This window comes from Erythrolamprus reginae, chromosome 1 (genome assembly GCF_031021105.1).
Source record: "Erythrolamprus reginae isolate rEryReg1 chromosome 1, rEryReg1.hap1, whole genome shotgun sequence".
Lineage (NCBI taxonomy): Eukaryota > Metazoa > Chordata > Lepidosauria > Squamata > Dipsadidae > Erythrolamprus > Erythrolamprus reginae.
Window position 1 is genome coordinate 376,877,740 of NC_091950.1, and position 15,427 is coordinate 376,893,166.

At 41.9% G+C, this 15,427-nt stretch overlaps 1 protein-coding gene across 1 annotated transcript in view; it reads right to left on the bottom strand.

Moving 5' to 3' along the window:
- Positions 1-15,427, bottom strand: part of PYGB (glycogen phosphorylase B) — a 70,962-nt gene that overhangs the window by 40,871 nt on the left and 14,664 nt on the right. The window contains exons 2-5 of the mRNA XM_070734696.1: positions 8,441-8,542; positions 2,779-2,857; positions 1,969-2,072; positions 1,148-1,279 (exon numbers count right to left, since the gene is read on the bottom strand). Of these exons, the coding sequence (XP_070590797.1) occupies positions 1,148-1,279; positions 1,969-2,072; positions 2,779-2,857; positions 8,441-8,542 (417 nt within the window). The remainder of the gene's footprint in view (positions 1-1,147; positions 1,280-1,968; positions 2,073-2,778; positions 2,858-8,440; positions 8,543-15,427) is intronic.

A 15,427-nucleotide genomic window follows, 5' to 3' on the forward strand; every position in this document is an offset into this window, starting at 1 on the left:
AACTGCATCTTTGACACATTCCCAGTGATGGCAAAGCTATGCAGGCAGCATTTATTGCTCTTACCGCTATATTTTTTGATGCGTCCTCTGATCATTACCTAGTAAATGACTGTTTTCACCCATTTCAATGAGAATTGTAATGTAGCAAACTGGGAAGTTCTACCGGTTGATTATCCTGGCTACATGAAGGATAGGTAGACAAATGTCGATTGCTATCGCCAAAATCTCCAAACACAAGACTGCTGCCATATAATATACAGTGGTACCTCGGTTCTCGAATGCTTTGGTTGTCGTACATTTCGGATACCAAACAAAATTTTCAGCAAAAATTTCCTTCGGTATCCGAACAAAAATTCGGATACTGAACAGCCACAGAAAATTTTGTTCATTATCCGAAATGTTACCGCCGAGGGCGGCTGCAATCCTGGCAGCTTCGGGGGGCTGAGGAGCTCTATAAGCGCTCCAAGCTGCAGGAAGGGTGGGGGCGGCTGCAATTCCGGCAGCTTCGGGGGGCTCCTTTCCTCAGTGCTTCGTCTTGTTACAGTACCTGTAGGCAACTGCACTAACTTTCTCCTTCCCGGCGGCGGCAACGGCGGTGGCTTCCCTTTGAGGAGCAACAGCGCCGGGAACGTCACGTGATGAAGGGAAGCTGTCGGAGTCATCTCAGCAGTCGCCGCCACTCCAGCAGCTTCCCTTCATTAAGTGATATTCCCGGCACTGTTGCTCCTTGAAGGGAAGCCGCCGCCGTTGCCGCCGCCGGGAAGGAGAAAGTTAGTGCAGCTGCCTACAGGTACTGTAACAAGACGAAGCACTGAGGAAAGGAGCCCCCCGAAGCTGCCGGGATTGCAGCTGCCCTCACCCTTCCTGCAGCTTGGAGTGCTTATAGAGCTCCTCAGATTTTTTTATCCCATAGGAAATAAAGAAAATACATTTAATTGGTTCCCAGCGAGTCAACAGGGGCTGGGAACCAATTAAATCCATTTCCATTATTTCCTATGGGATAAATTAATTCGGTACTCGACCAAATCGGTTCTCGACCACACTTCTGGAATGAATTGTGGTTGAGAACTGAGGTTCCACTGTATCTGTTTTGGCTATTTTGCCTTTGTAATTAATGGCTTCCCAAATGTAACTTTAAAAGCCATACCTGAGTATCAACCCATTTAATCCCATTAGGATTATGGTCTACTCGACCATAGAAATGTACAGGAAGCATGTATTCAGGGCGGGCTTTTTCCCAAGGATTGCCATAGCGCAGCCAATCATCAGCTTCTTCGACCTAAAGCAAGAAGAAACGAGATGCAAAAAAAGTTGTCTTCTTCAACCAATGAATTGTGATTAATGAAAAAGAGCTTTTTTAACAGCTTTTTTAACATGGACACTATTTGTGAACCCCTGCCAGCTTCCCCACTGAGGTTGTTTGTTAGAAGCTGGTAATGAAGATTGCAAAAGGAAATTGCATGACTGTAGAAAAAAGGCAGCACGTAATCGCAAGCTGATTTCTAAGTGCCTGGATCACAATGACGTGACAGGCAGGATGTTGTGACCATTGCAAGTACAAAGATCAGTCATAAGTACCATTTGTTCAGCAGCATCGTAAATTTGAACTGACAGTGAACTAGTGGTTGTTAAACAAGGATTACCTGTATAGCTTTCGTCTACAGATAAGACTTGGCTTCAATTTTGAGTATCTATGATTAAAAGATTCTCAGATAGTAGACTTTAGCAACTGACATTCCTTCCTGCTGTTTTTCCCTAAGGCTTTGAACAAGTTTAGCTACCATCATAGTCCAATCTCAAGCTTCTAGGGCAGTGTTTCCCAACCTTGGCAACTTGAAGATCTTTGGACTTCAACTCCCAGAATTCTGGGAGTTAAAGTCCAGATATCTTCAAGTTGCCAAGGTTGGGAAACACTGTTCTAGGGATACCTGACATGACAGATAGAAATAAAGGTGATCTTTCCCTCACCTGCCAACCATTGACAATCTTTTGATTAAAAATGCCAAATTCATAGCGGATCCCATAGCCATAGGCTGCAAGCCCCAGTGTTGCCATAGAGTCCAGGAAGCAAGCTGTTATGGGGAAAAAAACCAACACACGTTATTGCCCGACAGAAATAAACACCCAGTGAAGCAGCTTTTACTGATACAACTCAGTGTGTTTGTGTTTTTATAAGACTGCACACCCTCCCCTCTTACAATTGAGGGACAAGGGTGGAATAGTGGCTAAGAGATTGAGCTAAAGACATGAAAGCTCTTTATTTCAGCTCTTGAACTTACAAAATGGTCTTGATAAAGGCACTTTTTCTCAGTCCCAATCACTATATATTCAGGCATATACTATCATGATTCAGAGTTATGTAAAGATTATTACGAGATTTTAAAAAAGTTTCAACACTTTAATTCATATAGTATAAATTTTATAAAAAGTTTTTGGAGAGGGGCGGCATACAAGTCTAATAAATTATTATTAAATTAAATTATTATTTGTAGGCTTTGTATCTCCATTGCAAACGGCTCTCCATTTCACAATAGCTTGTTACCGCTCCCTGTAGAACAATCTAAGAAGTCTGACAATGCAGAATTCAGTTTTTCACACCCACCCAGTAAGATGCTTCACAAGGCAGTTGGTTAACTGAGAGCGCTGCATCCTATTTTATCAGCGCCGCACTCTACCTCCTTATTTTTCCCCAATCCTCTTATTCCCCCTGATTGCAATACAAATGGTCTTCGTCCGTAGAAATGTGCTGGCATCTTCTCACCAATGCTCACTGCTCACCTGCTAGACGCCCGAGTCCTCCATTGCCAAGGCCAGCATCTTCCTCGATCTCTTCCAACTCTTCTAAGTCAAGGCCAAGCTATTGGGAAGAGTAAGCCAAAGACAGAAAATACCATGAAATGTATAAACACATAGTTGTGTTTATAACTATATATTGTTTTACTTTATGGTGGAGAAAAAATAAAAAAAATCTTATACCAGAAAATTTAAAGTTTTCTACTTGGAATTTGAAATTTCTTTCAATTTTAGCCTTCTGTTAAAAGAAGAACAACTCTGCTTTTTCTGATCTTGGAGTAAAGTTAATTTCTACACTCTTTAATTTAGGTTGGATTGCTTTTTATGAACATTGAAAAATTTAAAGCCACTTAAAGAATGAATATCTGTTTGTCTGAAATACCTTAAAATAATCTCACTCCCAGTGTTTGTCCTTATTCTGATAATATTTAAATAAGATTTAAAAAGAGGACACGGTCTCGCAACCTCTGACACATTTCCTGGGAAAATACACACACACACACACACACGCATCCAGCTAGATAGTTTTTTTAAACACTGTTTTTATTGGAACTATTTAAAATATTTATCAATCAGATTTAGTTAATTCGTTCAAATCACCTTTAATAAGTCAGAGCAAACTTTAATCAACATGGGCAATCCTGGCATGTTACTTTATCAGAGAATGAAAAAGAAAATGATTTACATCAGCAAGCATAATAAAATTAGCTATACCTTACTTTAGATATACACTGTCACTCAAAATTAAATCTATTTATTTTATTTATTCATTGGATTTCTATGCCGCCCCTCTCTGAAGACTCGGGGTGGTTTGCAACATATAAAAACAGTAAGTTACAATAAGATTAATCCAATTAAATTAAAATTACATACCGTGTTTCCCCGAAAGTAAGACAGTGTCTTACTTTCTTTTTACCCCCAAAAGCCCCACTACGTCTTACTTTCGGGGTATGTCTTACATTGGAAAAAAATTGAAAGGGGCATCTCCCCAGAGTCCAGAAGGGCAGCCGCGGGACAGGAGCCTCGTGAGCCCTTTTCCAAGTTCAACCTCAGGGCTCCAAGCGGTGTGCACGCGTGGAGCCACAGACGCGTGTCGGGGAAGCGTGTGTCTGGACGGGAGCAGCCGCTCTGCGCAGTTGGGCAGCCCCACCTGCCTGCCGGAAAGGAGGCGGGCGAAGGAGGGCGCAGCTCCGGCCGCTCGCCTCGGAGCCGGTCGGCCTCACTGGCCGCTTGCAGCCGAGCCTCGGCAGGGGAAGAGGCGGTGGTGCCGCGGCGAGGCGAAGGCAAGGGGCGCGCGGGGAGCTTGGAAGCGACGTCATCGGGTTCCCCCCCCCCCGGCAATACCCCCGTGTTTCCCCGAAAGTAAGACATATGTCTTACTTTCGGGGTACGGCTTATATTAGCCGACCCCCCTGAAACCCCCGATATGTCTTACAATCGGGGGTGTCTTACTATCAGGGAAACAGGGTAGTTATATAAAATCCCTACTGATATTAAAATCAATCAGACCCATTTATACACCAATCATACAATCATTCATTGGCCAGGGGCTAAGGTCTAATCGGCCCAAGGCTGATGACATTAATGAGTCTTAAAACTCTTATGAAAGGCGAGGATGGTGGGGGCAGTACGAATCTCCGGGGGGAGCCGATTCCACAGTGCCAGGGCCCCCACAGAGAAGGCTCTTCCCCTAGGTCCCGTCAAACAACATTGTCTAGTTGACGAGATCTGGATAAAATAAAATATTCCAACATTTAAGGATGATTAGTTAGATAGAAATTTGGTGTTCTAAGTGAATGGTGGTTACTCCCAGCTTGGAGGTAGTAAAGCATCAATGTTTCCCTTGTCCCATTGATGGACTCCAACAAAATTTATCTATCACGTCTGAATCTAGTCATCTATTGATTTGGGAAATGCACATTTGTATTATCAGAATTGACCCTATCAATAACCATGAGAGATAAGTCAGGTTAAGAGACTGACCCAAGATCACCCAGTGGGCATTTATTTGAGATGAAATGTTAACTCAGATCTATGATACAGGCAGCCTGTCATGCAATACATCTAAGGGGCAGTTAGACTTAGAAAGCTTATTTTGGGAAATAAAACAATATACCCACATCTGGATCTAATCACGTTTAACATTATGCAGTTTAAAATAGAATATTATTTTCTATCAAGGTCCTCTTTCATATCTCCCTTAGCATCTGCTGTAATCTCTGCTCTTTTTGTTGTTGCCATTCCTATCAATGGCTGCAGAACCCGTTCTTACAGCTCCGCTCCTTTACATTTTTCAAACTTTTTGAAATTGCACATGGATTACTTATGATTGCTCACGTGGAACTGAAGACAAAAGCAAGTGGAGATATAGAAGTTTGATCTGAAGGTCCAACTTTTAATTAGAACAGGAAGGAAGTTAATCTTTCCCCTCCTTTTCATCCAGATCTTAATTGCTCCCTGCTTATATTGCTAACACAAAGTTAGAGAAAACAGCCAGAACTGTTTCTGCTGGGAAAACCTAATACAGTGGTACATCTACTTAAGAACTTAAATTTGTTCCGTGATCAGGTTCTTAAGTAGAAAAGTTTGTAAGTAGAAGCAATTTTTCCCATAGGAATCAATGTAAAAGCAAATAATGCGTACAAACCCATTAGGAAAGAACTAAAAGCTTGGAATTTGGGTGGGGGGAAGGAGGAGGAAGAAGAGGAGAACAGTCGCTGCTGAAGGAAGAAGGTGAGGTGAGGGGCATCAAAAAACCCCAAAACTTTAAGGCTTAAAAAAAAAAGAGGGACTCTGAGGCGGCAAGGAGGAGCACGCGCCTCCCATAAACCCAGCACGAGGCTGCCTCCCATACACTGCACCAGAGAGAGAAACCCAGGCGGGCAAGAGCGGTAGCGCCACCGAAAGGCTCCTCTGGCAGCCCAGAAAAGTCCGAGATGGCCAAGATTAAAGGGGGAATGGTAGGAAACTGGCCGGGCCTTCATGCCACTCTCAAATTCCCTGGGAAATTGTTCCAGGCTCGGGATTTTAAGTAGAAAAATATTCTTAAGAAGAGACAAAAAAATCTCGAACACTTGGTTCTTATCTAGAAAAGTTCTTAAGTACAGGCGTTCTTAAGTAGAGGCACCACTGTATGGAGTGACGTGACGTGACATGGAGAGGAAGGGAAGGGGAGGAAACCTAATACGGAGTGCCGTGATGTCACATGATGTGGAGAGGAAGGGAAAGGAAAAGGGAAGAGAAGAGAAGCTAAATTTTCTCCTAGCACACCTAACAGTTTCAGTTCCAATTAAAATAAGAGAAGGCATGGGAAAGCTACTAATTTTCACCTCCTCAATCCTTGTGTTCAAACCAAGAATCAGCATCCTCACTTCCCTTTCAAATTGCTTTTAACCAAAACCTAAACTTTCTGGAAACCTAATAATGGATCTCATAGATCTATAGGAGTGACGGCGAACCTATGGCATGTGTACCAAAGGTGGCATGCGGAGCTATATCTAAGGGCATGCAAGATGTCACCCTATGCCAGCTCCAGCGTGCATGCGCGTGCTGGCCAGCTTATTTCCAGCCTTCTTTCCAGCCGTTTCAGCTCTCCCCAGGTTTCAGGAAAGCCTCCTGAACTCTGCGGACGGTGAAAAATGGCCCAACAGGTCTACTGGAAATCCAGAAGCTTCAGTGAGGCCTGTGCACATGCGGGGTGGGGCTGGGCTGGGCAGGGGGATTGTGCACATGCGCAAAGTGTAGCATGTGTGGGGAAGAGTGGTGTGGGCACATGCGTGCACACTATCGCACCTACGCGCACCCTTTTGGCAACAGAGCCGAAAAAGGTTCACCATCCCTGGTCTATAGTTTGAGTTGCTGATAGTACCTTGATCTTTTCATTTTCCTTGGTGAACCTTCTCGGTTTGATTTCTTTCCAAACAAAACAATTCCTCCTTGCCCAGAAAGAAAATCTGTCTCTTTGTGAATTCGATAGCAAGGTAACTGTCCAGGGCTAAAGCGCATTAGCAGCTCTGCCAAAAGGCCTGGAATCCATGAGTCATACTGCCTTCAGCAATAAACATTGAAAGAAGTGTTGTGGGCGGATTAGACTGAAGCCTTACCAGGCTCTAAAAAATGATCAGGCTCTTTATTAATATAGTTTGCAGGCAGATATCAAATAGAGAGTGAGAAAAAGGAGAGAGAGAGAGAGAGAGAAATGGTGCATTTGCATTGTGAGGTATGGCTCATAAATTATTGTACAGCATAAACCAGTGATGTCAAACCTTTTTTTCTTCGGATGCCAAAAGACCATCGGTGTGTATTTTCATGCATGCACGAGTGCCCACACCCATAATTCAATGCCTGGGGAGGGTGAAAACAGCTTCCCCCACCCCCCGGTGGCCTTCTGAAAGCCAGAAACTGCCTGTTTGCCAACTTCTGTTGGGCCCAGTAGGCTCATATTTTGTTCTCCAGAGGCTCCAAAGACTTCCCTGGAACCAGGGTACGGTAAAAACGCACTCTCCCATCCCTCCAGAGGCTCTCTGGAAGCCAAAAACGTCCTCCAAGAGCCTCTGTGCAAGCCAAAAATCAGCTGGCCAGCACACACATGCATGTTGGAGCTGATCTAGGGCAATGGCTCATGTGTCAGCAAATATAGCTCCATGTACCACCTGTGGCACCCGTGCCACCACTGACATAAACTATGGCTTGAACAAATAAAAATTAGGGTTTGCGAAGAAAAGTGCTCCACTCTTAAAAGCTATGGATTTATCCTTCAAGATTTCTGGGATGGAATAACAAGAAATCAAACAAATTAAAGTTTATCTGATGGCTTGGGGTGGAGTGGGGTGGGGGAATGCGAGTTTAAAATACAAAAATAGCTTGCCATCATGCTCAAATCTGTCTGTTTTCTTCAATTTGTGAATCAGTAGACTAGCAGCAAATGTTGAAGAGATCCCAGTAACATAAATAAAATATCTGCAACGTTAGCTGGGCTGTGTGTACAGTGTAGATATTTGTGGCTCTTATTTTATGTCCAAATTTAAAGGAATGTAATTGCTAATGATTTGCTAATTTCCTTCCTTGTTACATTCTGTATTTTACAGATTCAGAGTTTAATTTCTATTCTGTCACTATCAGAATGAGAAATAGCAAGCTTTTAAGGAACTCATATTCATCTAATTTGCAAAATAACGCACCTATGATTCCCTGGTGTGTTTAACCCAATTTGCTGAATATTATATTGACTCCATCCTTTCATTGTGAAATTATTGAAATTGAAATTATTTTCCATTAAAAATAGGATTACATAATTAACTTAGATTTAATCTTCAAAGCTTCAAATATTGTAAAATTAAATACTATCTATGTAATGCTCAGGTATCACCCAGGCTGTTATGTTAGTTTGTTGCTTTCCACCAATCAGATCAATGCCCCACTATTTTAAAGGCTCACGGCACATGATCATATGTGTAAAAGAAAACTCATTTTTATACTTTATATTTTCCTGAAAAACTAGGAAAAGTAACTTTTCTAAAAAATACAAAAATCTTTCTGAATTTTAACATCATTTATGAACTGTCCATGAAAATGTTATAAAACACCTCTTGCTTCCTTATGTACACAAACTGAAGAGCACCAATCCAACCTCAAAGGTGGAACACACCTGATAAATAGCTTCATCACAGGCATTCTGCAGACCCAGATTCACCATCGTATTCTGAAGTGTTCGGCCCATGTAGAATTCCAGAGACAGGTAATAAATACGCTAGGAAAGCAGAGAAAAAAAGACAGTTTATATAAATATATTCTGCACTCTGAGCCATGTAGTAGACCAGTGGTCCCCAACCTTTTTTCCACCAGGGACCAGTTTCAGCAAGACAATTTTTCTATGGCCCGGTGGGGGCGGAAAGGGGGTTTAGCTTATCGTTCCATTGTCTCTCTCCTCCCCCCTTTTTAATTTTGCGGGGGAGTTGAGGTGACAGAGGGAGGAAGGGTAGGAGGGGGCGGTTTCCTGTCTCTTTCCCCTCCTGTTCACTCGGGACCGCCGTTTGCCTTTCAGCAGTTCCAGAGGACATCCCCCCCCGTTCCGGCTGGGATTGCAGCAAGGAATCCCAGAGCAGGGGGAGGTGCCTCCACGGACACAGTCACCTTCCTTTGGGATCGCTGCCTGCTTGGAGCACCCACCACTGCCAGGTCTGGTAATTTTCTTGCAGCAAGGAATCCTTCCAAAAGAAAATTACCAGAGCTGGTGGTGGGGGTTTCATGGTCACACACACACCCCTGGCTTCGCTCCCACCCAGGACCCCGGGAATAGGGTGGGGGAGCCTAGCAAAAAAAGAGCTGCACAATGCCAAAGCCTTTTCGTTTGAGCTGCAGGCAGAGCGAGGGCTTTGCAAGGGCTTTGCAAGGAGGAAATAGACCACTTTCGACGAGAGAAGAAAGACAGGAAAGGAAAAAAGCAAGCAAGCAAAGGTTTTCTCAGCCTGAGGCAAATGGCGGTCCCAAGTGAACGTGAGGGGAAAAAGACAGGAAACAGCTTGGCACTCGCCGGCTCCACAGTAGCTGCTGACTCCGCGGACCGGTGCAACATGCCTTGCGGCCTGGTACTGGTCCGCGGACCGGTGGTTGGGGACCCCTGTAGTAGACAATAAGCTCTTTTTATTTATTTATTTATTTATTTATTTATTTATTCATTCATTCATTCATTCATTCATTCATTCATTCATTCATTCATTCATTCATTCATTCATTCATTCATTCATTCATTCATTTATTAGATTTGTATGCCGCCCCTCTCCGCAGACTCGGGACGGCTAACAACAGTAAAAAGACAATGTAAACAAATCTAATATTAAAAGTAATTTAAAAAACCCCAATTTAAAAAAACAACAACCAATCATACATACAGACATACCATGCATAAATTTTATAAGCCTAGGGGGAAGGGAATATCTCAATTCCCCCATGCCTGACGACAGAGGTGGGTTTTAAGAAGCTTACGAAAGGCAAGGAGGGTGGGGGCAACTCTGATATCTGGGGGGAGTTGGTTCCAGAGGGCTGGGGCCGCCACAGAGAAGGCTCTTCCCCTGGGTCCCGCCAAACAACATTGTTTCGTCGACAGGACCTGGAGAAGGCCAACTCTGTGGGAGCTAACTGGTCGCTGGGATTTGTGCGGTAGAAGGCGGCCCCGGAGATATTCTGGTCCGATGCCATGAAGGGCTTTATAGGTCATAACCAACACTTTGAATTGTGACCGGAAACCGATCGGCAACCAATGCAGACTGCAGAGTGTTGGTATAACATGGGCATATTTAGGAAAGCCCATGATAGCTCTCGTAGCTGCATTCTGCACGATCTGTAGTTTCCGAACATTTTTCAAAGGTTATATATACATTATACATTATATCAGTGCTTCTTAATTATTTTCTGTTATGGTCCCCCCAGGAAGAAGCAAACATTTCACACACAGCCTAACTCTTCGCCGCCACTGTAAATAGTATCGCGACCCACCCCACCTGACCTACCATACCAAATTGCACCCCACCGCAAGACGCATATTCTACCTGACATTTGTACTGATACCTCCGTTGCGTTCCTCGGCATTGTGTCCAGGGCAGCCCGTTCTAGAAGAAAATATCTCGTGAGTTTGAGAAGTTTGATTGAACCTGAGATGTTTTCTTTTAGAATGGACACCATGCCAAGGAATGTGACAGACGTACCAGTACAAGGGTCAGGTAGGACGGCCATCCTAATCCCTGTGGCCAAAAAAAGCAAGTTACTCAGGATCACGTGCCTTCCCCGGCATCGCTTCATGTCCCCCCCCAGGGGAGTGTGCCACACTATTTGAGTAGCATTGTATTATATGAACGTTACATAAAGCCTAGGACAAATATCTATGATATTTGTTTCTCTCCTATTACATCCTCACATCCACTTTTGAGATATGGCTAGTCTAGACTTATCCTATGCTTCAGCGGGGTTTTGAACCAATGTGTTGCTAAGCCCATCGTTCCAGCCAATATATCACACAGACTCCACTTTGGGACCACCAAGGAAGTAATGATGCAATCCTTCATTTCATTTTTGCTGACTAACACAGGACTATTGTTTATTCTGCACTGTAGATTCCATAAAAGCACAGGATTGCAGCCACATTTCAGCAACCTGGAAAAATATCTTTCCTGCATATTTGTTCCCTGTGTCTGTCTGTTCATATGGGTATGCATTGTGTGAGTGTCTGAGAATCTAATCAGATCAGATTTGGATGTGCTGCCTTTTTACACGGGGAATTCCTACTTTCCCCCCTTATTTGTGTGAACTGGAATGTACAGTATGTGTGTCCTGGGAAAAGGCCAGTTGACTGTATATACAGTACTCCATTCTGGGTGACATAACTGAGGAGGCTTAGAATGGAATTGACAGGTTGCAGCAATACCTTGGGGGGTTTTTTTCCAAGAAAGTTTTCTCTGCAATGTTTGGTAGGTTCTAGATAATTGGTGCTAGATAAGAGTTAATAGAATTCAAGAGCAGCTGGATTTGGACCATTTGGGACTCCAGGCTGATTCTTCTCTTGTCTCCGCCCCAGGCTCTGCCTCTCTTTCTCCTACATCTGGGCTGCATATCTTGAAGCATAACTTTTCCTGGGGAATTAACCTCAATGAGTGCACTAATGTATGGTAAATTCTGAACATAGTTTCTTTGCACAGATGAATATCATTATTATGCACACAATCATGTGTTCCACCTTGGTCAAATAATACCTCACCATATAGGCAATTTCTTACAGCAAATAAAATTACAATAGGACACTTCAAGTTAACTCCGCTCCCACACACTCTCCAATAGGATGAAAGAACACATAAAGCAAGGCCAAAAAACTAACCCCATTAACTTCTAATTGTCAACATCCATAGTTGTTGCCATTCACACACTCGCGCTGAGGGGGGAAAACCTTCTGTCTATAGTACAAGGATTTAAGCATGGAAGGTGTTGCTTTTAAGGTATAACCTTGACTTGGTCAGAGTTCTACCTTCTGGCCAGAGAAATATAAAGAGCTTTCCAGAAACGGGAGTAAAGGACCTCTAAGCCAGTGTTTTTCCAAATAGTGGGGCGCACCCCCCGGGGGGAGGCACAGAGCAATGGCACAGGGAGTAGGGTATTTTTGCAGTGAACAATAACACACAGTACAGAGGAGTATTATTATTATTATTATTATTATTATTATTATTATTATTTATTAGATTTGTATGCTGCCCCTCTCCGTAGACTCGGGGTAGGGGATAGAGTAGGGGATATGAAGTGCATATAACAAACCTTAAGAGACAACATGGAAAAATATTAAACAGGGATGAAAAGAAAGGAAGAAAGAGATGGAGATAGCGAGACAAATGTAAGTCTCCCGAAAGAAGCCAAGATGAGGAAATATGACAAAGCGTATGTAGCGGTTGGATTCACTGTGACTACAATGGGAGACAAGGAAAGATCAGTATGTTTACTGTGTCTAAAAATGTTGGCAGCGGACAGCATGAAGTCAAATAAATTAAGGTGTCACTTAAACACATTACACCCCAATCACACTGATAAGCTGCTTGAGTAAAAGCTGAATATTGCAAACAATCATCCCGGCGGAGAGTTAAGGGGGCGCAAAATGTTTACTTCTTCCTGGGGGGGGGGGGGACATAACAGAAAATAATTGAGAAACACTACTTTAAGCAAATGAAAATGGCAAGTTTTTGGCAACATGGCTGTACAAGGAGGAGCACCAGTAGAAGAGACAAAAAGTGAGCAAGAATAAGACTAGCTAGTGCAAAATCTATCAATTATCTGATATGATTATGTTTATTTAAATGGGAGCTAAGGTTTAGCACATGTGATAGGAAACAGGATCAGCGAACACTGAAAAATTGGCCATATGGGAGAGTGGCACATTTCACTGTCCAAGGTAAAAGAAATGTCTATAAATAGCTATAAATAAAAAGATAATGCTAATTACAGCAGCAGATTTGAGGAAGAGAAGGAATGAAAGGCCCATTTCAGTTCAAGTGGTTTTGAGCACAGCTTTGTAGTTCATTTAAATGGGTGCCCAAATGAACCATGTTTATTTATTTTTACAGAAGACTACTAATTATTAAATTAGTCTATTATCCCTGTCCAAACCATTAATCGCCAGCAAAGGTCAGGCTGAAATCTAGAAGTCTATTTAAGTCATTGGGAAAATTCTTAGGTGCTCTTGGAAAGTGTTGAAACGTTTTTGAGTTTTCCAGAAAGAAGTTAGGACATTTTAACACACTGTTTCGCAATCCCAGCAACTTTTAAGATGAGGTCACTTCCCTCATCTTAAACTCCCAAAATTCTGGGAGCTGAAATTCATACATCTTAAAGTGGCCAAGGTTGAGAAATATTGTTCTATATGTCATGTTCTGACTGCCTCCTTTATGGAACATACATTGCATGCTTCAATCCTTCCTCAACATCATTTTTTCTCATAACCATATTTTATTTACTGATTTTATAAGCAACCCTCACACAATTGAAAGACCAATATCTAAAGTGTGCAATAGGGTTGACGTTCTTGGAGGGGTCTGTAATATGGTAAATGATTTAGCTTTACTAGATAAATGGTCAAAGCAATGGAAACTGCAGTTTAATGTTTCCAAATGTAAAATAATGCAGTTGGGGAAAAGGAATCCTCAATCTGAGTATTGCATTGGCAGTTCTGTGTTAGCAAAAACTTCATAAGAGAAGGATTTAGGGGTAGTGATTTCTGACAGCCTCAAAATGGGTGAGCAGTGTGGTCGGGCAGTAGGAAAAGCAAGTAGGATGCTTGGCTGCATAGATAGAGGTATAACAAGCAGGAAGAGGGAGATTGTGATCCCCTTATATAGAGCGCTGGTGAGATCACATTTGGAATACTGTGTTCAGTTCTGGAGACCTCACCTACAAAAAGATATTGACATTGATATTGTCTTTTTCTGCCGTCAGTCTTCTATGTTTCTAAATCAATCTGGTTTGAAATTATGGTATTATTAAATTTGAGGATTATTATTCATGTTTATATACACATACACATGCAGTATGTCACAGAAGTGAGTACACCCCCTCACATTTTGTAAATATTTAAGTATATCTTTTCATGTGACAACACTGAAGAAATGACACTTGGGTACAATGTAGTGAGTATATAGCATGTATAACAGTATAAATGTGTTGTCCCCTCAAATTAACGCAACATGTAGGCATTAATGCCTAAACTGCTGACAACAAAAGTGAGTACAGTGATCCCTCGTTTTTCGCTGGGGATGCATTCTAAGACCACCCGTGAAAAATGAATTTCTGTGAAGTAAAGATATTTTTTTATGGATTTAACAAGTATTTGGACTTTTAAAACTCACCCTTTGCATTAAACAGTCATTCTATAATGTTTCTCAGCTGGAACTACATGTGATATCCTACCAGTTTCTTTAATAGAGTACAGTAGTACTGTAGGAATTTTAATGGATTTAAAAATTTTAATGGATTTAATGGATTTAAGCCCCCTTTGAAAACCCGTGAAATAGCGAATCCGTGAAAGATGAACTGTGAAGTAGCGAGGGATTACTGTACACCCCTAAGTGATAATGTCCAAATGGCATGTGAAATGTCGCGATGCGAACCAGTGGCAAAGGTAAGTGGAACCCACCCAACACAAACACACACAATACACATGCACATATGTACCTCCTTGTGTCTGTATGTGTGTACAGGCGTGCGTGCACATACCATATTACCCCCCAAATAAGACCCTGTTATATTTTTTTTGAACTCTGAAATGAGCACTTGACCTTATTACAATGCATTCAAAAACCCGATTGGGATTATTATAATTATTAATTATAATAATAATTATTATTATTAATTAGATTTGTATGCCGCCCCTCTCCGGAGATTCGAAGCGGCTTATTATCAGGGGATGTCTTATTCTGGGGAAAACAGGGTATGTATTAAGCAATACTGTATACATCTATACAGAATGGGAAAGGTGCTAATAAAAGATTGGAAAGAGGGATTTTCACTTCTCATAAGGAACTGGTGGATAGGAAAAGACTAATAATTTTAAAAACACCTACAATCAGTGCAAAGTTTACAGTAGATAATGATAACTGGAAGCTATGGATATTTGCATACCAAAGGTTAAATGAAAATAACTAATTGTATGTGACAGTGACTAAATATCATTGCAGTATTCTAAGTCACCAAAAATAAGTGGCCATTCCCATATCACCTACTGCTTCTGCAATTATGAGGTGTGCACTTTCTATTCACATTCACATTCTAAAACAGATAAGGTCTACAGATTTTTACGTTTCTACAAAACCAACTGCATTGTAGAAAATCACCTCTACCACATCGCCTGGTTCTCAATCTCTGATTGAGTCTTTTACATTATGTGTGTGTGTGTAAGAGAGAGAGAGAGAAAAGGGAGAAGAAATAGCTACTAAAAGGTCTTTCAGTTCTAGGCTCAAGTAATTTTATTTACATGTGTAAAAGGCATCATTTCACATTTAAGAGATGGAATGACAAATAGGAACACTGAGTTCTTGATGATCCAGCTCCTCTGCCTTTAATAGTAGCTGGAGCTTAGTGAACCATTTCATTAATTTTTCATGCTAAG